The sequence below is a fragment of the Polyodon spathula genome, chromosome 5, assembly GCF_017654505.1.
Source record: "Polyodon spathula isolate WHYD16114869_AA chromosome 5, ASM1765450v1, whole genome shotgun sequence".
NCBI classification, from domain to species: Eukaryota; Metazoa; Chordata; class Actinopteri; order Acipenseriformes; family Polyodontidae; genus Polyodon; species Polyodon spathula.
This window is the reverse complement of record NC_054538.1, coordinates 77,090,648-77,114,556: the sequence shown is the minus strand read 5'-3', so window position 1 is coordinate 77,114,556 and position 23,909 is coordinate 77,090,648. Positions and strand designations below refer to the sequence as shown.

Sequence of the window (23,909 nt, the reverse complement as noted above, 5' to 3'; positions counted from 1 at the left end):
ATGACTGTCTAGACCAAGAACTTTCTCTGCAAGATGAAGACCTTTCCCGGCAAGATTCTTCCCTGCAAGATGACTTTCCTCAGCAAGACATTTCTCTAAGAAGAGAAACACCTGATAGTGAGGAACCAGCAACCGGGGAGAAGCAACAAGGCAAAAAAATATAAAAAAAACAGAAAAGAGCACACATGGATGCAGTGCAGAATTGATTGAGCTTGCAAACAATAAGCTAAGTATTCTTAAACATGAACAACAACCTCGAGAGAAGTACACTCCACTCACTTTTTTATTCATTGCACATTCACAATCACGACCCACTACCACCACACTCGTCCCCCGAGACACAAGCCAATAATTGTCATTTTTAGTTACTTGTGTATTGTCTCTTTTATGTTTGTCAATTTGTTAGACAGTTAAATTAAAAATGGTGCCTTTTATTTTTTATATACATGAATTAAATTATATATTTCTTAACAAAACAAATTATCTTTATATATTAATAACTGATTTCTACATCATCCTTTATGAATATGTGACACATTAAAAAGAAAGGTTCATGGCAGCTGGAATTCTGGGTCATTCTTGATTCAATGGTCAAAGACGTGGGGTATGAGATGGAGCCGAGTATCAATCCCTGCAATGTATTCTCGTCCTGCATCAGAAACAAGCTCATCTGCATCATCTCCCTCAGGTTTGACTGTGTTGTCATCCTCAGGTAAAAGTGCTCTTGCTCGCACTGCAATGCTGTGTAGCATGGCCGTGACCCCAATCACAGCACAATATTTAGCTGGTGTGAAGTGTAGTCCCCCACTTGACTTGTCAATCCATCTGAACATCATTTTCCACACAATGAAGGTACATCCAGTGAGTCATCTAGGGAGGCGATGCACGTTGCTAAATCTTTAGTCAGCAGCATTATGGGAATGCAGAATAGGGATGAGGAGATACAGCCGTAAGGGGTATCCACTGTCCCCCAATAACCAGCCATCGCCAAATTGCCCCTTCTGTGCTGCCTGGGATATCACGGAATTGGACCATATGAAGGCATCGTGGGTACCCCCCGGCCACTTTACCACAATGTCTGTGATGACACCTTCATGATTGTATATAACTTGGACATTTATCGCTGAGTAGCCTTTTATCCAAATGTACAGAGGCTTGTCTATCCACGGGGTTGTTATGGGAATTAGTGTACCACCAATTGCCCTTATAACTGCAGGGATGTTTGCAATTGAATGGAATCCTCTGTGAGCGTCACAAACTTCTGCCTGTGTTCTCGGGAACATAACTCATCCAGGTGCGTGCCTAACAAGCGCTGTCATCACTGCTTGGGCGCGTCACGATACAGACACTTTGCTGAGTCCCAGCCCATCTCCTACGGCTTGGAGAAAGCTTCCTGTGGCATAGTACCACAATGAACACAGCTGGAGTTAGTGCATAATTGCGCTCAATGCTCCTCCTCAAATCCGGTGTGAGTAAATCCAGTAAGGTTAGAATTGCATGCCATGGAAGCCAGTATCGTGCAATGATTTCTCTGTCACTAAGTATATCTAACAGGTTTAAATGTGTTCTTATGTTGGCATTAATTCTTACTAATCTACTGTGCAGGCAGCATCTGTGACGATTAAGCTCCACAATTCTGTGAATCGCAGCCATACTGCCAGATGCATCTCTCCTCATGATTACCCCAGACCACGGGTGAACCCACGATGCTATTCACAAACTATTTGACTATTGAGGTGTTTGGGAAACACATCAGATTTTACACGTTGCTCTTACGATGGACTTACAATATTCGTTTGGCTCAAGTTGCTTTTGGGAAATGGCCCCAGGACAATCAACTTTCCCATATGTTTTACCTTTCTCCTGGGACAATTTTTCTCAAAACTCTACTGTTAAAACCCTTTAAGTCAGCAAACCTTTAATGTCTACAAAAGTCATGGTCGATGTGTGGTTACTGCAATCCCCATCTGTACCAAGCAGGGTTTAGTACCCAGGGGAGCCCTGTGGCAGACATCCATTCAGTGCGTTCATGTGTCTTCCTCAAGTGAATGCAGTCCTTGATGCCACATGTTGGTAGATGATGGCGTCTGCTGTATTATTATTATTATTAATTTATTTATTTATTTATTTATTTATTTATGTATTATTATTTATTTATTGGCAGATGCCCTTATCCAGGACTATTTACAATTGTTACAAAATATCATAATACAGGTAACAGCAGTTATGAAAGTACAATAAGATCAAATTCAAGTAAGAGCAAAATAAAGAATACAGTAAATTATAAGAGCGAGTTCGACTAAGAGCAGTTAAAACTTATATGAGTAAAGTCCAGTAAGAGCATGTAATCAGTATGATAAATGGATGAGAATGATTTCAAATAAGAGGAATTACAAAAAACGTGAGTACTGTACAGGTTCATTTATAGCCCTTTTATCAATCAAAATTACTTCTGTGCCAATGAGCTATGTAAGGGAATTTATCAGCCAAGAGCACAGGATTATGGGGGACTTGACTGATGTCTTTAAAATCTTAAAAGGAGTTTACAAAGTTATACATAGCCTCATCTAGTCTATATGGGCACGCATGGAAGACACAAATGCATGATAGCCTCATGTGAGGTTGTCGTTTTTCCCCTCATATAAAGCAATGGAAAAAAGAAAAAAAACGTGTCCAAAACAGACATGTTTTATATTGCATACACGAAAGGCTAATATATTGTAGCCCTAATATTTGGATCTGATATGTTTCTTTAGAAGCACAACGAAATTTGCCAGTGCAAAGCTGAAAGCCATTTAGATTTGAAATACAGGCAACTGTCTTACTCACTTTAGGTTTCATAGAGCTGGCTTCACAGTACTCGATTAGTACAAATCCTGGATAACTTTAAAAGAACATTAGGCATGTCCTGCCCTCGTTCTGACCTGCACCCTGCACAGTGCGCGGGGCCGAGCCTCATATTGAACTTGCACTGAAGTACATTAGCACTTCCCCGTGCAGCTTACCTGTGCTGCTGCTTAGACTGGTGCTGTGGAAACAAGAGGCGCAGAGAAGGCTGCACTGCTACTTGCATTGACAATGCTCCTTCGCCATTAGTTTATTAAGAGGGCATTTAAAAAGGGTTTATAGTTTATGTTTAAGTGATGGTAAAGTATGGTAAAGTGAGAGGAACTTGTCACCTCTATGTTACTCTACCGCTAATTCTCCGTGGTGTGTTGTGCCACAACTTGTGGGTTTTCGTCCACTTTACCAGAACCTCCCCTGGTTACCCGTCGCCCCGCCTCAGACTGGACAGCTAAAACTGCCCCGACCTAATATGCAACAGATACAGTATTGCAAAGGGAGGGAGGGTTGGTGTGTGTGCTTTGGGAGGAGCGTCGGACAGCGTCCGCCAATCCCGCCGCTCAGATTGATTTAGAGCTGTCATCAGCGCAGCTGGGAGGAGGGAAGGGTGTACTGGGACTCGGGCTGGAACTTTCCCAGACACGGCAGAAGCAGCAAACGTAACTTTAAAAGGGTGCTGGGAAGAAAAACTTTACCGCAACTTTTATCCGTGAGGTTTCTTTTAAGGACGTGCGGCTGTGCAATCCTCGGCAGTGTTCTGAGACTGTATAGCCGACTCTGACGAAGAGTTTACTGCAACTGCATAACGACTCGGACTGTTGCGTGTGAACTAACAAACGAACCAACAAAAAACACTTCACTTTTTGTTGTTGTTATTTTTACTTTATAGATTTTTTTTAACCACCGCTGGAAGAAAAACATACTTTTAGCCTTTATTTAAAAAACAAAAAACAACAACAAAAAAAAAACATGACAGCTGATAAAGAAAAGAAAAGGTAGGCAGTTTTTTTTTTTTTTTTTTCAAATGTTATATTCATATTTGCCCGGCAGTGCAATGCCCTTGCCCAGTCCAGCTGGATTGCTGACTTCTTGACTAAGACGCATTTGTTGCGCACTAACTCACGTCAGCCCGTGGACCTGTTGCATTGATCCAAATACGACGCCTGCAATTAATAGATCACCAAAGGAGATTAAAGCGAAGGGAAAAATCATTGTGCCTCAAGGTCATCGATTATAAAAAACAGTCTTCGCTTCAGCACCTGTTTTATTGATAATATTGACCGCCGTAGCTATAATAAGGGACAAAGTTGTATACAAACCTGTTTCCAAACAAACGTGCCAATGGCTTTTTAGGCTTTTAATTGTGTTGGTGTGAAGTGATTGTATTATTATTATTATTATTATTATTATTATTATTATTATTATTATTATTATTATTAATAATAATAATAATAATTTTAGCAATAGTAATAATATTAATCTGCATTAGCTTGTCTCGGTTTCTGATACAAGTCTATATTTTATAAAGCATTACATAGCTGTTTCTCGTTAAGTTTTTTTTTTGTGCGCTGTATGCCCAGCACTGTGCTTCAAAACGGCTAAGCTTTTCTGCTCTGACCTCCGAGACGTGATTGTTATTTTGCGGAGCAGTGTGAGTGTGTCTTGAATGGATGGCTGCTTTATTTTTCCTTCGCTGTTACAAAGGTACTTCAAACTGGACAAACACACTAGAAATGTGTTTTTGAGGAAAACACAGAGGTGAAAGAAAGTAATGGGGCTGTCGTCGGGGGCCAGTACATGTACGGTAGTGGACGTGTAGAGTCGCTGCACTTCGAGTAAGAGCAGTGACAGAAGAACAGAAACACCATTAAACATGGTCAAGGTTATGATACTACTACTAATGTATTCACTGCTTTTATTTGATAAGAAAATATAGTTTAACGTGGAATTCAAATGCTGAATGTATAGTATTGACAGTCACAATTAGATTGTCATTCGTACAGTTTGTAAAATGGATATATCTTCATGTAGTCAAATTGTAACGTTGTGTAGTGTAGAATGTCAAGTACAGTACACACATACCTGGTTATGAAGACCGCTTTTCATCTGGCTTTAGTATTTTTTGCTCTTAGTGAAACTAGTGGAGGGATTTTTATGATATAAAACAAGTTATGTATTTAGTTGTTTATGTAATTCCCAGACAATGAGCATACAAATCCGGTGTCCTAGTTATTTCTTTCGAAATGAAGGAGATTAACACACTCCTGCCCAGTAGTACATTTTTAATTGTTTCATTTCAGATGTCAGTTATACATTGTAGCACTTTACATTAAGTGCCTCACATACATACATGTATGTATAGATACATGCCTAGTTACACATAATTACAGTGTTATTATGCATAGTTACAATCTACTTCACTGGTAAACCTTTTTGCACCATATAACCCTAACTCTAACTCTAACCCTTTTTTGAAACAATTGTGTACTTATATCAGTCAAAAAGATGTACACATTAAGTACATTGTAACGAACAACATTGTAATTATATGTACATGCATTTACAGTACTATGTGAATACAAAGTAAATAGAGATGCTTAGTGTAAAGTGTTACCCTTTGCATTTATCTTTGTGGTGGGCATTTGTAAATTAAGTGACGGGAGTGAATAAGGATGTGCTCATTTATTCCTTCAGTTTTAGGCAGTGTTGGGTTGTATTTTAATAATCCCGTGTCCAGTATTTAACTGCAGTAATGGGTCACCTGATAAAAACTCTGGTAATGATATTAATTGTAATATCTCCAGCTTGGTGACCCCTTACCCGTTTCACAGCCCACACGGTAAGTTCATAGCAGAAACCTGAAATGAGTTGCTAACAGGTTAGAGAAGTTGATCTGGGTTATAGCCTAGTATTGCTCAATCTGCAGTTGTGCATCCAGCTGTGTTTTTCATTTAAACCTTTGTTATTTGACAGAGATTAATGTTTGTGATTTATTAAAGTACTGTGCCAAGACCTGCTTTCTTCTCATTTATCTAGCTGTCATTATTAACCCACCTTCATAGAAGTATCGCCAGTTCAAATGAGAAAATGGCATTCGTTTGAGCAGTTACCTTTCTGTGTGTGCCAGAAACTAAGTTCTTTGATCATACCTCATTTGTGATGAATTTAAAACAAGTGATTTGAAAGTATATTAGGGCAAACTAGTTCAGGCATGGACTTAAGACTCCTGTTGTATAGAAGTTTCACCCATTCCAGGTTTTAATTTGGGGTATCCACAGTGCACAGGCAACAAGCTCAAGTGTGTCTCATTAAACTCACAACTTATTAAACTGTTTGTTTGCAATGATTGTGTCATTGAGTTTAGACACAAGACTTTTGTGTTTGTGTTTTAACGGTATTGTTTTGGCACAATTTGTTTTTACAGTGTAAACAGTTAAGTTCGGATTCCTGTTGCAGAGCCATGTTATACACACACACACATACAGTCTGACTGAGAGATACACACACACACACACACATACAGTCTGACAGAGATATACACACACACACACACACACACACACATACATTCTGACTTGTGATCAAGTTCATGTAAAACCTGTTGCAATAATTCAGTACACAAAGTGACATTGCTGACCAGGGGTGCTGGAACTAGGGGTGCTGATTGAAGTGCTGTGCATCTGTTTCCATACTATACAGGGGTTACAGTTTTGTTCAGTGGCTTTCAGCACCCCCACTATAAAAATTGTTCCACTACCAGTGTTGCCGACTGCAGTTTGTTAAATGCAAAATCTGCCAGTTATTTTGTAGAATCTTAAAGAAGCAACTTATTTGCTAGTTAGGTAGGGGTATGTCTTCTATATTTTTAAGTTATGCTGATTTTGCCATTCAAGGTAAAATGTGAATGCAAAAGTCCTCTGTGAAAGATATCATTATGATATGGTACTGTATGGAGGGTGGTTCACTTGAAAACAAACAGCTTCCAAATCATAAAAAGAAATGAAAGGGGCATTTTTGTGGTGATTGAATAATACTTGAAGAACAAATGGGAACAATGTGTACATGGTGTTCTACCACCTTCATCCTGTGTGAAGCATTACCTTTTTCAAACAGCCTAAAATAAGTAATGCACACGAAAATCAAATCAGTGTAATATGTCTGTCATTCTCAGTTCATGGTAAATCAATTGAACAGCTCCCTAACTGCCACACTTGTTGTGAGAATACTAAAACAAGACAACTCAAACTTGAAAATCACGTACTGGGACATAATTGAGGGATTATCATCAGGTGTAATCTACAGTATACCTTTTTCAAAACTGAAAAGCGTGATTTAGACAGTGTACCCACCCTGTGTCCCAGTACTTTTAACACAGTGACTGGAGCCTGAAGTCTACCATGACATTTCATTATGTATTGTTGGAAAGGTAGAGCTCTGTGGATTTTGAAAAGAGGTATAATGATGGTAATGGTGTAAGTTTATCATACTGTAGATGCAGTTGTCTCAGCTGAGATCTTCTTTGAAACCTTGTTTGTAGAAGAATAAGCATGGCAGGCAGGCTAGGAGTCTGTTCATTTCATATGGTTTGCGCAGCCACAGTGATTCTGTACTGGAGGCTTTCCGTGTGTTGTCTGTAAGCATGCCCAGCGGTTAATTAGGAATGGCTCATTTAGCCTTATAATGTTTTGCTCACATAGAACAAGGAACCAGTGTATCTCGGTTACTGCCATGTAACAAATTTCAAGATTACTTTTTTTTTTTTTTTACTCAAATTTATAATAATGCATAATAGGGGTGTATAACTATGTGTAGAAGTGGGAAAAGGTGCAATTTGGGCTCCATAGACCCTGATACCATACGAGAAGTTCTGCAAGCTCATTGCAGACTACCCCTTACAGCACAGAGCTCACACTTGTTTTGTCTGGCAAAGTCATTTCAGTTGTCCTGTTCTTTTTGTGGGTGGATCTTCAGTCAAAAGAGGTGCCCTGATCATGACCCTTCATGCAGACTGAACATACAGAGTCAGCAATTTTCTTTGATTAACATCAGGAGGGGCACTGTTTAGGATGTTACCTCAGAAGAAACCAAACCACAGCGCTGAAGAGACTAGCCCTGGGGACATTGGCGTATAGTCTCTAGAGCCGACTCCTGTTGGCTTTCTCTTCTGAAGTCTCATTACGGCCAAACGGCTTTCTCTTGCTTGTAAACTTTCTTGAGGCTTTTGTTGGCTGAAATGTTGTACTGTTTCATTCCACTGATTGACACTGTCCCCGGGGGGTTTATCTGTGTTGTTGCTGGGCCCCGCTCGCTGGCAGCCCTTTTCAACATGCTTCCCGCTGCCAAAGCATACAGTACTGTGGCAACAGGGTCTATCAGACAGCAAGCAACGGAAATCAGAATCTAGCTGAGTTCACATACGTTGCTTATGTGTGTGCAGCTAATGTCTCCAGTTGGTTTGGTTAAAAAAAAAAAAGAATAATAACAATAATAATAATAAAACAATACTTTTATAGTATTTGGCAGCGGTTTGGTGCGTGTTTCTGGCTGGTGTCTTTATCATTTAATAGTAACTTTGCTGTAAATGTAGTTAAATTCGTTGCTGTAGATCTTTACTTTGAAACCACACCGGCTAACTGGGAAACCCATACTGGCATCATGTGTTTTTCTTTTTTGCATCCTATCTTTGCTGATCACTGATCACTGTAATTTCCAGCAGTGCACTCCTGTTGGGTTTGTCTACAGGAAACTGAAACAGATTCATTTGTCCCCGGTATTCGACAGCTTGCCGGGTGGCAGCAACGTTGGGTGTTGCTGTAACCGTTAAAAGTTATAATTTCAGGTTACTGAGCTGGTGGCCAAACAACCGCCCCTTCCCTTTCTGAAATAATACATAGTGTGATGTTGAGTGCTTCTCTGGCAGCCAGGTATGATCTAGTGATTCTTGTAAAGCCTCTGTCCAAGCATAGTCATCTTTTTGTTTTCAATGTACTGTAGAGGAACATGGAAATGCATTTGAATTATTCCTCGCAAGACGTTCCAGTCATCGAAACAGAATTCCATGGAGCTGGAACTGGGATATAGAACTGCAATAAATCAAAGCAAAGAGCAGCTACCCTGTGCAAGTCCAACACTTGTGAACTTTCACATAATTACAATGCCATTATGCATAGATACAATGTATGTACAGTGTAAATCTTTTTGCACGAGTATTACCATTGTATCAGAAAGGGTTAGGGTTAGAGTTAGGGATGAAATGGATTTGAACATGACCACTATGGGATTGCAGCTTTAATATAGGCCCCCTCTGTAACTGTCGCTTCTCTGTGCAGTTTCAGAGGGAACAGAAATGACAGATTCACATGCTGTACTAGTGGTCATTTTTCAAAGCACTTCAGAAATTCAGCTCTTAAAAGAGGCTGAAAAGAACTTGGTAAATACAAGCATAGTGAGCATTAAGGAGAGAAAACACACAGCAGAATGTTAAACAGGTGTTATGAAGACTAAAATCTAGATTATGAGGCTAATATCGCACACCTTCTATTTTATACTGCCGCAGGAGCTGAAAATCACAGGAGAGCAAAGTGCATGCTTTATATAACTCTAGCTAATGGATCAGCCAAACAACATTCTAATACAAAGATATCACTGTGCAGCAGTGTGGATTGCACTCAGGAGCCACTCTAATGAGTGTGTCAGGATCTGTGCGTCTCATGCAGTATCAAACTATCATCATTGCACACATCTAGATTAGAGAGCTTTGTCTGACCAACAGGTAAAGAAGTGGCTCATTCCTGTTTAAAATCACTTTGTAACCACTGGTTTAAACTTTAAAGGGCTGTGTGTGTCATGAACAGTGTCTAGTGGTTATTAACACATCATGCAGACTGCAGTATAACGCTGACAACCTCAGGTCATGGAATTGGAAAGGGGGAGCACAAGCCATGGTACTGCAGTGATGGTCTTCGTGACTTTCCCTTTCAGCTAATGAGAGTACATTTTTTGTTTTTTAAATGTAACTTGAGATCTGCTTACAGTGTCTTAAATTCTTGACTGGCTCTTTCTAAAGATCTTTTTAGGATTCTGATTTGGATAAAATGGCTAAGGGATTCCTGGTAGTGATGCGGTGTGGCAGTTTTGATTTGCATCACTTCTCAGCTAAATTTCACAACTCAAGGTTAACGTTAAGTTGTGAAATTTACATTTAAATTAAATTGAACAAATTGTGTTAAATTTGATTAATGGTAAAATAATTCTGTACAGCAGAGTTCAGATGCCTTTGTACAGCATTCCTGTCCCTGAGGCCACAGTACAATCCCCCGCGAGAAATAACAAGAGCTCTTTGACATGATCTGCCAGCGAGGCAGCCCCAAGGTCAACTCAGTCATGCTTGTGTGTATGTGCACTCAGTCAGGTACATGGGGTCCTGGACAGCAGCAGCCCACTGTGTTGGGGAGGGGGGAGTGCAGTCCCTGGCTTGCTGTTGAACTTGGGGGAGTGCAGTCCCTAGTTTTCTGTTGAACTTGGCCCCCATGGCTGTGCTTCCTAGTACGAGCTGAAGTTCACACAGATCCCAAGCCAGACCTCTCCAGAACACTGTCTCCTCAGACTTCCTGCAGGCTTGCAGAATGCTTCCTTCACTTGCATAACACTGAGCCCGGGTTGGTAGCATTTGCTCCGGAGCTGCTATATTTGAGATGACATTGTGAACTTGGCTGGGTTCTGGTATTGTAATGTCTAAGCCTTACTCTCAGTTGGTGGCTGAGCAGTGTATTTTTCAGTATTTACAGTTTTGATCAAAATAACCTTTTAAGGGGGGCGGGCAGCAAATCTACTCTGGAGTCCTCCAGATTTTATAGGTATGATTAAAATATTAACTGTATTAAGGCCTGGAAGTACAGTATAAGCATATTGCTGTATATACAATTGTATATTACACTCTATGATATACATCGCTTCCTATGTTTATCATTAGAAACCAATATATTTATTGCAAATTTAAAATTTGGAATAGATCAGGTGGCAAATTCTGTTGAACAAATGCATAAATCTGTAGCACTCCCCTTACCTCTCTGTAGTGAAACACATTTACCTACATGTTTTCCTTTAGTACTGTAGCTTCTTAGCACTCATTCCATGACAGGTGTATTCATTTTACATACAGGGCTTCCTAGTTTCTTAAGAAGTTACTATGCACACTCTGTAAAGCTGGCTAACTGAGAGATATTTCTGCACAGATACTTTTATGGGGGTTATTTTAAACTGGAAGGAGTTCAGTTACAAAGTGGAAAGTTGTTTTAACCAAGTATTATCATGGGGTCAGGGGAGAGAACATGAGAAAGGTTTCACCTCTTCCTGACTGATACCGCATGTGTTGTTTCACCAGGCTGTTATGTTAAGCGTCTGACCGGTGGGTACATGTATCTGTTATTAGTAGATAGTAGAATTGTGCTAGTTCTCAAATACTTTTTTTGTTTATTTGTTCGTGTACTGTTTGGGGCTTTTGGTGTCTTGAATGTTAAAATGACACTCATTCTCAGTTTGATCTTCTAAGTAATGTAACAAATGGCATACACACTTTTATGGCTAGCTAAGGGGAATACACAGTAATGTTTTATGTAATGTCTTTGACACTTTCATCACTGTAGCTGTTTCACAAATACTGTCCTCTAACTCATACATGATCCCCAGTATTAATGACGCTTCTAAATAAGGCAAGGCCAAAATGGCCTTCAGTTCAATAAATCTGTAGAGGCACCAAGGGCCACTGGACTTAAGTCCAATTTGTATAATGCTATGTAATTTAGCAGATTTACAGAGTGCCATCATAGGGCATTCATAATATTGACACAAGTGCTGCGTATGGACTTGGTGCGACTTAACCACGCAAATCACGTAATCATGTTATTGTTCAGACCCAAAAACTTCCTCTTACAGGTGTCTCTCTAGTTGCTGAAGCTGAAAGGACACTGCGGCCATAATATCTGTGAATAGACATACAAATTGAGGGGCATTGCGGCAGTTGATAAGGGCACCCATGGGTATTGCCAAATGGCAGGCATTCATTTTTGAGCCCTGCATTATCGTTCACACCGTCGCGGTGTGGACGGCGTGGGCGTTTTTTTTTTTTTTTTCACTTTCCATTACAGTCTACCTGTGCGTTACGGTCTGGGAACAGAAGAATTGGGGAGAATGCTGTAGATTCTATTGTGATCTGAAAACTGGCACCACCCTTTTCTGAAAGAGGAAAAAATATCAAGAAATAATTCCCCAAATCTCACACATCCTTTAGCATTCTTAAATGTTATCATGCTAATTGTGTAAAATTTAAAGAAAATGTTCAGCTTGTCACTCTCTTAAATTCTTATTCATAGAAACTAGAGGTCATTTAAAAACAAACCAAAATGTTAGTTGCAACGACACAAAATCAAAAACCTGAAGCTCACATCGAAACGAAATACATATTTTTACATCAGCAAATGTGTTTGTGGTGAGTCAGGACCAGCCTTTACATGAAGCCCTCAGCATGTGTGAACTTGACAGAGAAAGAGAGCGAGTGGGAAGAGGGTTTACTGCTTACAAAACACTCAATATGTGTATATGTCTATACACCAGAGCTGAGTTGGATGCAAACTTTTTTTTGGTTTACAGTGACAGCTTTTTTTTTTTAAAGATCCGTTTTCTATCCCAGCACTTTTTCCCGTCTGTTTTGATTCCACTTCAAAGCCCTGATGGCTAACAGTACACACACTGATGTGCTTGTGTGAGATTGATTGTCTATGGAACATTATGCTCAAATAAACATAATGGTGGTGGTCGATACAGTACCTGACTAGATTAATAGCCGCAGTTTATTTAATAGAGAGACACTGCTGTAATTACAGTGTGAGAAAACATCTAATGAAGCTTAACAGGTTCTTAGCAACATACAGATGGGACCATAGCTTGTCACCTGGCCTAATGCGCACATCGGGGCTAAGTAGACAGTTTTCCATCAGACGCACAGAGCTTAAATGGATAGAGCATGTGCAGGGCAGCCGGCTGTAACATAAATGTGTTTTTTTTTGTCTGCTGCGTTGGTTAATGAAATAAAAAAGGCTAAATTATCTTCAATGAAAAGTAATTTGCAGAAAATGTGCAGGACGGGGCTAGGGGTAATGCTTCTAATCAATGTTCTGAACACATAGCACAATGTGTACCCGTACAGACACAACTGGACCCATGTGTACCCGTACAGACACAACTGGACTCATGTGTACCCGTACAGACACAACTGGACCCATGTGTACCAGTACAGAGACACAACTGGACCCATGTGTACCCGTACAGAGACACAACTGGACCCATGTGTACCCGTACAGAGACACAACTGGATCCATGTGTACCTGTACAGAGACACAACTGGACCCATGTGTACCCGTACAAACACGCAACTGGTCCCATGTGTACCTGTACAGACACAACTGGACCCATTAAGGTTTGGCAGTGTGTTGTGGTGTTGCTGGCAAGTTTTACATAATTGTTGTGTTGTTTATTATTGAGTATGGTCTGCTTAAGTCTCTCTTTGTATTCGTGCTCCAATATTGAGATGTACCTGTGCTGGCCCTGTGGGCACAAAGTGAATAAACTAAACTAAAACTAAAATCCCTGTTCTAACTTGTGATTCAAACTCTACCCTCCCATACTCAAAGCACTGCATACATATTGTCCTATCCTGGTTCAAATCTTATCTGTCTGATAGGTTTCAGTTTTGTCTCTATTGGGGAGGTAAAATGGGCATTACCGGAAGTTGCCTGTGGTGTTCCACAGGGCTCCATTCTAGGTCCCTTGCCTTTCATTATATATGCTGCCATGTAGAATTGATTTTAAGATTTTGCTGTTACCTTACAAGGCCCTGAATAGATTAGCTCACAGTTATTTGCAGGAGTTAGTGACCCCGTATCTTCCAAACTGCACTCTGAGATCACAGGATGCGGGGCTGCTGGTTATTCCCAGGGTCAACAAAAGCAGCATGGGAGGAGGGATGGCTTTTTCTTGTAGCGCTCCTAAATTATGGAATGCTCTGCCTTTGTTTGTCAGGGAAGCTGGGACTGTTACAGTTTTCAAGTCAAGACTAAAAATGCACTTTTATAAAACGGTGTTCTTATCTTAGTTAGTCCCCACGGAAACCCACTGTAAAATTTCGTAAAATCTGCAATGAGAAAAGTGTTTTCTGCAAATTCTGCGGTAGTGACTTCTTTTTTTAAATTTAGTGGTCATCAAATGATTTTACCCCGTTTTTCTCCCAGTTTGAAATATCCAATTGTATTTTAGGCTCAGCTCATCGCTGCCACCCCTGCACTGACTTGGGAGCGTCGAAGACGAACCCACGCTGTCCTCCAAAGCGTGTGCCATCAGCTGACCGCTTCTTTTTACTCTGCAGGCCCGCCATGCAGCCAGCCCAGAGCTACAGCATTGGAAGTCAATGCAGCTCTGGAAAGCTTACAGGGGAGCCCTCAGGCGCCTGGCCAGTCTACAGGGGGCGCTGGTGCGAGGACACCCTGGCCAAACTAACATACCACAAAACAAACGGGAAAGTAACGATTTTAAAAAAAAGAAGCTTTTCACAAAAATTTTGTCATCCTAATAATCGGATAATATCTAATATAGTTCACCACCCCCTTCCTTTCTGAGCATTCATGTTACTGCATCATGTACAAAAAACATGTGCATTTCTATGTATAATTAGAATGACATCTTTCAGGAACTGCAAGAGTACAAGCAAGGTCCTCATTGTTTTCTCTGTCTTTTCACATAGGAGAAACAGAACAACACTTCACTTTTAACTTGCGACTAAACTATGAAATCCTTTTGTAAAATAATAATAATAAAAATAATAATAATAATTATTAATAATAATAATAATAATAATAATAATAATAATAATAATAATAATAATAATAATAATATCATCTTATTTCATTCTTCAGTAGCCACTGTTTACCTATCCATGGTCATTGTCACTGTCTTCTGCCGTTTTAACAGAAGCTATGACGGTGAGTTGTTGGAAATACTGGGCTTGCATTCTGCATTTGTGCCCTGTCTTTTGCTGTTATATTCGGTGTTAATTTAAGTTTGTTTCCAGAGCTCATCAGTGGCCTTAGGAATATATTGGTCACGTTTATGTGCTATCCAGTAATTACATTTTCAGTATACATGGTGTGGTAAGGGGTGTATGGGAGAAGGGGACCTGGTCGTTTGCAAGGTGTCCTTGTGCAGCATTTCCACTCAAGCACTAAAAATGAAGTGAAATGTGTATTTAACCAGCATAGTAAAGCATAGTAAAGCACAGGAAATCATGGGAAAGACCAGAGAGGTACTATATTGAAAAGCATACCATGGTAAACTGTAGTAAATGCATAGTATAACCATGCGAAAAGCATGGGAACAAATGCTATATTACTGTGCAGATTGTAAGGGTGACAGGCAGCACTGTGGTCAATAGAAATCATTCTGCGATGAATTGTACCTGCTTTTAAAAATGCTGATATAAGAATTCCGTGCTTGGAATAGCTTTGAATGCTGAAGGGCTGTACTGACAGGAGTAGATGTTGCCGGGGTGTGAGAATGACATGCTGTTTACATGTCATGAAAATGTGTTTGCTTTAGTTTCCTTTTTATGGTCGAAGAACAGAATACAAGTGCTTAGTAAAACCGATCGTCTTAATATAGGTATAGGACCCCCACAAGCAAAGATGCTGGGGGAGAAATGCTTGTGTAGATGTGAAAAAAAATCTGCCCCCCCCCCCCCAAATACCAAAACTACTAATAGCCAGTTAAAACCATCAATTCTTTGCTTTGTATTTGTAAAATAAAAATATACATTATGTGAACTATACAGCATGTGCTTCATCCTGTTGTTACAGTTTATTGGACTGAGATATGCATGAAAATGAAACTGGCCCTCTTTATAGAGAGTAATGTACAGTATCAACTAGTGTGAGCTAGCCTGAGACATTGCAGCCAAGGCAAGTGCAGCCTGTGTGAGAGAGAGAGTGGTGACCCTCGCAGGTTCTGTGAGCTGTGACCTCATTGTCTTCTACTTTAACTCCACTGTCACATGGGGCTCAGTTAGCAGCAGCTGGGAGCCTTGGAGCAGCAATCCTGCACAGAGTGAAAGTATTACAGGACTTACAGGAAGCAAAACTCTATAAAAATCCTCACAAGGGCTTTTACTACTTTTATTGGAGGAATATGAGCTTTTTATTGACCCCGTTGCTGCAGCTTGGCGTGCAGCTGAGACATTTGGCAAATATACACTAAAACAACCACACCTTTTGTACACTAGGAGCATTAGAAGATTTGCTTTTAGATAATTCGTTTTTTTTAAATTATTTTTACTGTTATTATTTCAGTTTCAGTTTTATTTTAACAGCATGCAAGTGATCCCCAGATTGGTCTCATTGCTAGTTGCTTTTATGGTGAAGGAAAAGAACTTGAGTTGAGTAATTGATAATTTCATGACAGCGGCGATAATTATTCGATATCTCCAGCTGGAAAGACTGTTAAAAAGCAATGCAGACTGGGTCATCAACAGTTACGGTGTGATGCTGTTCCACTCGCCACGCCTGTCGATAGCAGCAATCTGTGAGGAGCTCATTGCATGAAGCTTGATGGGACCGATAGTGAGTCTACTTAGCACAGGGAAACAGGAGTGCATGAATATACAAGGTTCACAAATACAGCAGAGTACTGCTAGTCAGAAAGTAGTATCAGAGGCATAAGGAACAAATTAAGATTTTTATAAAGTTTTAGGGTTTATACTTTAATTATCCTAACTGTGTGGTGGCCATGCTGTTTCATACAACTTATTATCGCAGCTCAACTTTCCTTGCATTCGTTTCAGAGCAGGAGAGTGAAGGACTGGAATTGGAAAAATAAAGGTTCCAGTGACACGATAAAGGGGCTTTGTTAACTCAATTAGTAGTCATTTTAATCTAGGATACATGTTTCAGCAAGTGCCTTTTTTCAATGTGGGTTGAAGACAACACCAGTTTTACTCCCAAAGGGTCTATTTAATGATCTAAACAGTGGTGGCTCTAAATGAGGTTCTCAAAATCAGGTTTATAAAATGCAGGACAGCGGTTTTATGATAGACCCATGACTCTTTAAGTTATGGGTAAAAAGATTCCTTTTTTATGCTGAGAGGTAACAAAGACAAGTTTATATTTCTGTGTGATTTTAACAAGTGGTGTCCAAGTACTATTGTCTTGAAGGCTGAAATGAAATCTCAGTAGCTTGTGCTTTCTTGTGTGCATGCATATTAAAGCAGGTACGGAATTGATTTCAAAGCCCTGGTTAGCACTTTGATCAGAGCAGTATTTATTTGTTGATCAAAATGAAACAAACTGAACTTTGGAGAAACTAAGTGCAATTCCAAACATCGCAACTGAAAGGTCAGGTGAAGAGAAAACAAACACTTAAACGTTTCCTCTTTAAACAAATAGGCCCATGTTCTAAAACTACAGATTATTTACATAATCTTGGTAAATGATTAGTATTTAAAAAAGAACAGTTGTATTGGATCATGAGCTCCATGCCAACCGGACCTCTCTACATGACCTTACTTCAAAGAGACGTTTTTCTTTAAACCAGTACAGCCTGAATCTTTGCAATTCCATTTCCCAGTACTGGCTTTTCACACCACATTTACACACAGAATAGTCTTGGCATTGGCACACAGGGCTCTTGCACATTTCACAGGACATTAATGAGCAGAACAGGGATATGGCTTTCTGTTGTAGACTTTTAATGTATGCTTGAATGGGGGCTAAGTTTATGGCCGAGTTGAGGAAGACGTACAAAGCTGAGACACTTAGCAAAATACCCCAGTACACCACAGCGTTGCTAAAGGCAGTGATAAGTGTCCCCCTGACACTGCGAGATGCAAAGACAATTGCATTTGATTGCAGAAGGTGCTGCTTTATCTTTTTTGACCTCTTTTGGAAATTCTCACAGCCAGGAACCTTAATCATGTGTGTACAGTAAATGCATTTCATGTAGGAATAACATGTACTGACAAAACAGAGAGGCACAGTAAATAATGCCTGTTTTTCTTTGACAAACAGCGTTACGTGTTTGAGTACACAAAGCTACTGAAAGTGTGGAGCTGTACCACCGTGGGCACCTGTCTTGGCTCGCTGCGAGTGCCGCGTCATTGTGGACAGAGTTCAACATTTCTAAGTTATCTATAAACGGGATTCAAGCGGAATTTCCAATTGCAGAACTTATTTATTTTTTTAATTAAAAAAAATAAATAAATCTGTGCCACAAAGGTTCTATATGATAAACAGTAACGTTTAAAAAATACAACATCTTTTATACTGTAGTACATTATATTTAAGAAATACAGAATTTATATGTGTTTCCAGTAGTGCAGTATACATTGCTGCAAACACTGAAGGCAGTCATTGACACACATTACCAGTATACAGACTCCATGCCGCACCTGCATTGATGACAGTAATGATCACACACTACAATATATGGCGGTATAGAGGGTGGACAGCAGATACTGAAATGACGGGTGTTCTCATTTTACTATCACATGACACCTCACCTGATTCCTGTGTACTGTAACACAGCTCCTTCTACAATGAAGGATCCCGAAACCCAAACAGCCACTGATTTCTAAATAAGAGCCTCTTACAATGCGTTGATGCCAGGACGCCCTTGATAATGAGAAGCATATCTCTGGGATTATATCCTGGTTAAATAAATACATTTGAATTTGCATTCCTGACCCCTCTTGTCAGTGCTGCAGTGATTTAAATTAATGCCTGCCTGAGGGGGGCTGATTGGCTGACTTTCTCATGACTCGGACGCAGTGTCACTGCATATTAACCCTTAACTGAAACAGCGAGCACTTTCTTTATCTGGAATTGACGGCTTGCAAGAATCAAATGTCCTGGATGAGGAATAGCATTTTTACATCATTTGGCGATGGGAATCACTCTGCAGGACAAAAAACTAAACTTGTGGGAAAGATATGCTAAAGTGCCAGAGGAATTCCAATCTACATGTAGCTACGCTGCACTGTAGAGCTCAGCTACTGTACAACCGCTAAGCCAGCACTCCTCAAATGATTTTCAGGAGGCTGGTGCTAAATAGAGACAAGACATGAAATTCTGAGTCCAAATTCCACATCACAGGAAAAACATATTAGTCAGTGTACTGCTACTGTCTTTGAGATATCTGTGACCCTACCAGTCTGTTTATGTGTGGTCTGACTATGTCTATACCACCAGTCTTTTGCGCATACAGGATATACTATATATATATATATATAACATTATATATATATTATAGTATATATATATATATATATATATATATATATATATATATATATATATATATATATATATATATATATATACACAGCTCTGGAAAAAATTAAGAGACCACTGCAAAATTATCAGTTTCTCTGGTTTTACTATTTATAGGTATGTGTTTGGGTAAAATGAACATTTTTGTTTTATTCTATAAACTACTGACAACATTTCTCCCAAATTCCAAATAAAAATATTGTCATTTAGAGCATTTATTTGCAGAAAATGACAACTGGTCAAAATAACAAAAAAGATGCAGTGTTGTCAGACCTCAAATAATGCAAAGAAAATAAGTTCATATTCATTTTTAAACAACACAATACTAATGTTTTAACTTAGGAAGAGTTCAGAAATCAATATTTGGTGGAATAACCCTGATTTTCAAGCACAGCTTTCATGCGTCTTGGCATGCTCTCCACCAGTCTTTCACATTGATGTTGGGTGACTTTATGCCACTCCTGGCACAAAAATTCAAGCAGCTCGGCTTTGTTTGATGGCTTGTGACCATCCATCTTCCTCTTCATCACATTCCAGAGGTTTTCAATGGGGTTCAGGTCTGGAGATTGGGCTGGCCATGACAGGGTCTTGATCTGGTGGTCCTCCATCCACACCTTGATTGACCTGGCTGTGTGGCATGGAGCATTGTCCTGCTGGAAAAAACAATCCTCAGAGTTGGGGAACATTGTCAGAGCAGAAGGAAGCAAGTTTTCTTCCAGGACAACCTTGTACTTGGCTTGATTCATGTGTCCTTCACAAAGACAAATCTGCCCGATTCCAGCCTTCCTGAAGCACCCCCAGATCATCACTGATCTTCCACCACATTTCACAGTGGGTGCGAGACACTGTGGCTTGTAGGCCTCTCCAGGTCTCCGTCTAACCATTAGATGACCAGGTGTTGGGCAAACCTGAAAATTGGACTCATCAGAGAAGATGACCTTACTCCAGTCCTCTACGGTCCAATCCTTATGGTCTTTTGCAAACCTTAGCCTGGCTCTTCTTTGCTTCTCATTGATGAAGGGCTTTTTTCTAGCTTTGCACGACTTCAGCCCTGCCCCTAAGAGCCTGTTTCGAACCGTCCTCGCCGTGCACTTCACCCCAGCTGCCGTTTGCCATTCTTTTTGTAGGTCACTTGATGTCATCCTATGGTTGCTGAGTGACATTCGAATGAGTTGGCAGTCATCCTGGTCAGTGGAGAGTCGTTTTCGCCCTCTGCTGGTCTGTAGCTTTGTTGTCCCCAATGTGTGCTGCTTGACCTTGTTCTTATGAACCGCCGCCTTTGAAATTTTAAGGATGGAAGCAACCCAACGCTCATTGTATCCCTCTGCCAGTAAAGCCAGAATTGAACCCTTCTTTTCCTCACTCAAAACTTTCCTTTTCAACTCTTTGGGCATGGTCAGTAGTTATTTTTTGATTCCAATTACTTTTGAGGTATTACTAGCACTGTTTTGCCATCCAGCTGGTCCTATTGCAAGAGGATAGTGATGACCACAGGTGTGGTTTTTATACTTTTCCTCGTTAAATAAGATTTGGTTCAGGTGATCCCCTAATCAGTACCTCATTCAGTAGAATGAGGTGTGCCTGTGAATGGAATTCAACAGACACTGGAATGGAATGGCTGCCATACATGTAGAGATGCTGATTTAAGAAAAATTTGCAGTGGTCTCTTAATTTTTTCCAGAGCTGTGTATATATATTAGAGGTCACCACGGGTAGAAAATCCGGAACCGGCTACTTGTCATGAAAAATACCCGGGTACCTGGATCTTTTTCGGGTAATGATTAAAAAATAAAAAATCACATATATTTATGTTTTAAGTGCATGATACATATTTAAATAATATATAGTACATCTGTAGACTTGCGTAATCTTTTTCAGTACTGTTAACATCAAAATAATAATAATAATAATAATAATAATAATAATAATAATAATAATAATAATAATAATAAACACCTCAGTTTAAATAGTTATTTAAACTAAGGTGTTTATTAGTTAAATGTACATCATGCTGTGAGATTCTCTGCGATATATATTGGCCATATTCCGCTGTTGTTGTTGTCATGGCTGTTCTGTTCAGTTTTAAGCTAATGCAGTCGTACAGCACCGCTATTACATTATGGACTGTCGCAACAGCTACTGTAAAACTGAGCCAGCTGGGTTTTGACGACAGTTGCAAAAGAGTTAGTGTGACATGTGTGCCTGTCTTGGTTGTAACTATAAAGTGCTATTCCTGATCACTAAATTCTAACAATGGCATTCAAGCAAAGCGTATGGAATTTCTTTACCAAGCAGGAGACAACGGAAAATCTGCCAAGGGAATATCTTATATTCAAAGGAGGAAGCACACTGACACTGACACTGTTTTTTTTCCGATTTAGTTTTAGTTCCTGAGAAGAATAGTCGCCGCAGTTGTATTTGCTGCTCACTGTGTGTTACTCTGTTTTCTGTAAAACATTGACATCATGTCACCTAAGAAAAGGCTTAATCATGCAAAGCTTGTTTTAATGTTGTCTTTAATATCAAAATAGTGCTGCACGGGTGCTAACAAAAACAAGAACGCACAACCATATATCACCAATCTTAGCATCTCGTCACTGGTTACCAGTTAAATACAGAATTGAGACTGTGCTGCTTACTTTCAAGTGTTTACATGGCCTGGGTCCATCTCACTTGAAGGCTATGCTTTTTCACTATGTGCCCCAGTGCAAATTGTGATCTGCCAGTAGTGCCAAACTAACTGTGCCTAGGACATGGCTGTGCGCAATGGGCGATCGGGCCTTTTGTTCTGTGGCCCCTCGTCTCTGGAATGATTTGCCGGGACATTTGAAGGACTGTGAGGCTGTAGAGGCTTTTAAATCTGGTCTACAGACTTTTTTGCAGTCTGTTGTTGTTTTAATGTGTTGTTTTTATTTTACCCGTAAAGCGCTTTGAGATAACTGTAATGAAAGGCGCTATACAAAATATATGTATTATTATTATTATTATTATTATTATTATTATTATTATTATTATTATTATTATTATTGTCATTTTTCCAGCAAAACATTATTTTGTTTTGTGAATTGTTGCCAGACGGTGATCGTAGATAAAGATCATTTACTACCATCTCCTAAGTTATTTTATACATTAACCGCTTAGCTGTTAAATCTACACGTCGGTTAATCTATAGATTTACCATATATATATGTTTCCTAATTGTGGCACCAATGATTTACTACGCACCTTTTGATTAGATTGTGTCCCAATTTCTTGAGATTTCCATTTGCAGTATTCTTTTCCAGTACTATATATACACCCAGTAATGAAATGGTGAATGTGCCAGGAGGTCCAGGGTTGTTAATATGTTGCCGCTTGCTGTCCTGAACAGTGCTTGTGCTTTGGGACGGAACCCTTAAGTCACAGTGCCGACCGTGCATTTCCTGAACAAAGACTGACCAGAGCATGGAGATGTGGTCAGAAAGGAACCGTGCTTCCTGTCCACGATAAGAAACAAAAAATATATAATAATCACAACAAATTAACAATAAAGCCTGTGTCATTCATTGTTCGTTTATAAATGTCCGTCTGAAGCATTGTTAACTCAAACAGTGTCCATGGCAACCTGAACAATACCTGAAGAGTAGAAAAGGACGAGGCCTGCCAAATACTTTGTACTGTGGTTTAAAATTAGAACAGTTTTGCTTCTAGCTTGGCTTGCGACTTGGCATCTATCTGTGGGGAGCTGTTCTGTTGAAAGCAAATATTTTAATAAACCTGAAACATGAAATTATTTTGTGTCTTTGAAGCTTGAAATAATGTGTGTGACCGCCTGAACAAATATTGCGTGATGAAACGGCTTGACCCAGTCAGAACCCTGTTGGTCTCTGAACAATGGTGCCAATAACTCCAGGTCTTTAGCATCTCCTTGCACTTTCACAGTGCTGTGGCTATTCAGGATCAATATAGAGAGGATACTCCCTGCGTATTCACAGAGTGCTGTGGCTGTTCAATATCTATATAGAAAGGATACTCCCTGCACATTCTATGAAAGGGGAAGATCGTACAGCCCACAGTCCAGTACAGTGTATGTTTAACCCTAAATTAAACTGCTGAATTTTAAATTTGGGGCTTAGGAACTTGCTATAAATTGGAACACAGCAATTCGACCGGTCATTCTGTTTTTTGGAGTTGAATAAATGCAATACAGATTACAAAATAAAATCTGTAAAAAAAAAAAAAAAAAAAAAAAAACACATTCAGTGTTGACTACTACTGTTAGTTGTTTTTTTTTTAACGCTAAATCTTTCAACGCTTGTGGTATATGTACATTTAACTGATGTGCCTTGCATGAGGGATTAACAATATTAATATTGTTTAGCATAATCTCCTTTGCATGCCCTTTCCCAATAGGTAGGGCATAACTCGTTTGAAACAGCACTCAGAAAGGGATTAGCCAAAATGTTCCCCTGCTTGTTTGAGAGTTAACCAGCGTATGTTTCAGCCTGCACTGTATTTGAACTACACATCAGGGTTAACACCCCTGATCTTCAGGAAAAGGAAGCTTTAATGCCCCTGGTAGACAGACGTCTGAAGGACAGATTATTTTTTCTCTGTCTCTCTCTGATGGTAGTGTGGTAAACTAGCTTGCTTATGTGTCACAGAGTGCTGGGTGCAAGGTGCCTGTCTGCTCACTACAGGGCTTCCCACAGGTTTGGTATC

General features: G+C 39.7%; 1 protein-coding gene across 4 annotated transcripts in view; it reads left to right on the top strand.

Moving 5' to 3' along the window:
* Positions 1–3,469: 3,469 nt before the first annotated feature.
* Positions 3,470–23,909, top strand: part of epas1b (endothelial PAS domain protein 1b) — a 59,284-nt gene continuing 38,844 nt past the window's right edge. For 3 of the 4 annotated variants that reach the window (XM_041251404.1, XM_041251403.1, XM_041251402.1), the window contains exon 1: positions 3,471–3,839. In XM_041251404.1, the coding sequence (XP_041107338.1) occupies positions 3,814–3,839 (26 nt within the window). In that variant the 5' untranslated portion in view covers positions 3,471–3,813. Of the gene's footprint in view, positions 3,840–23,909 lie in introns of all 4 variants that reach the window. The other variant, XM_041251405.1, reaches the window with a different exon arrangement.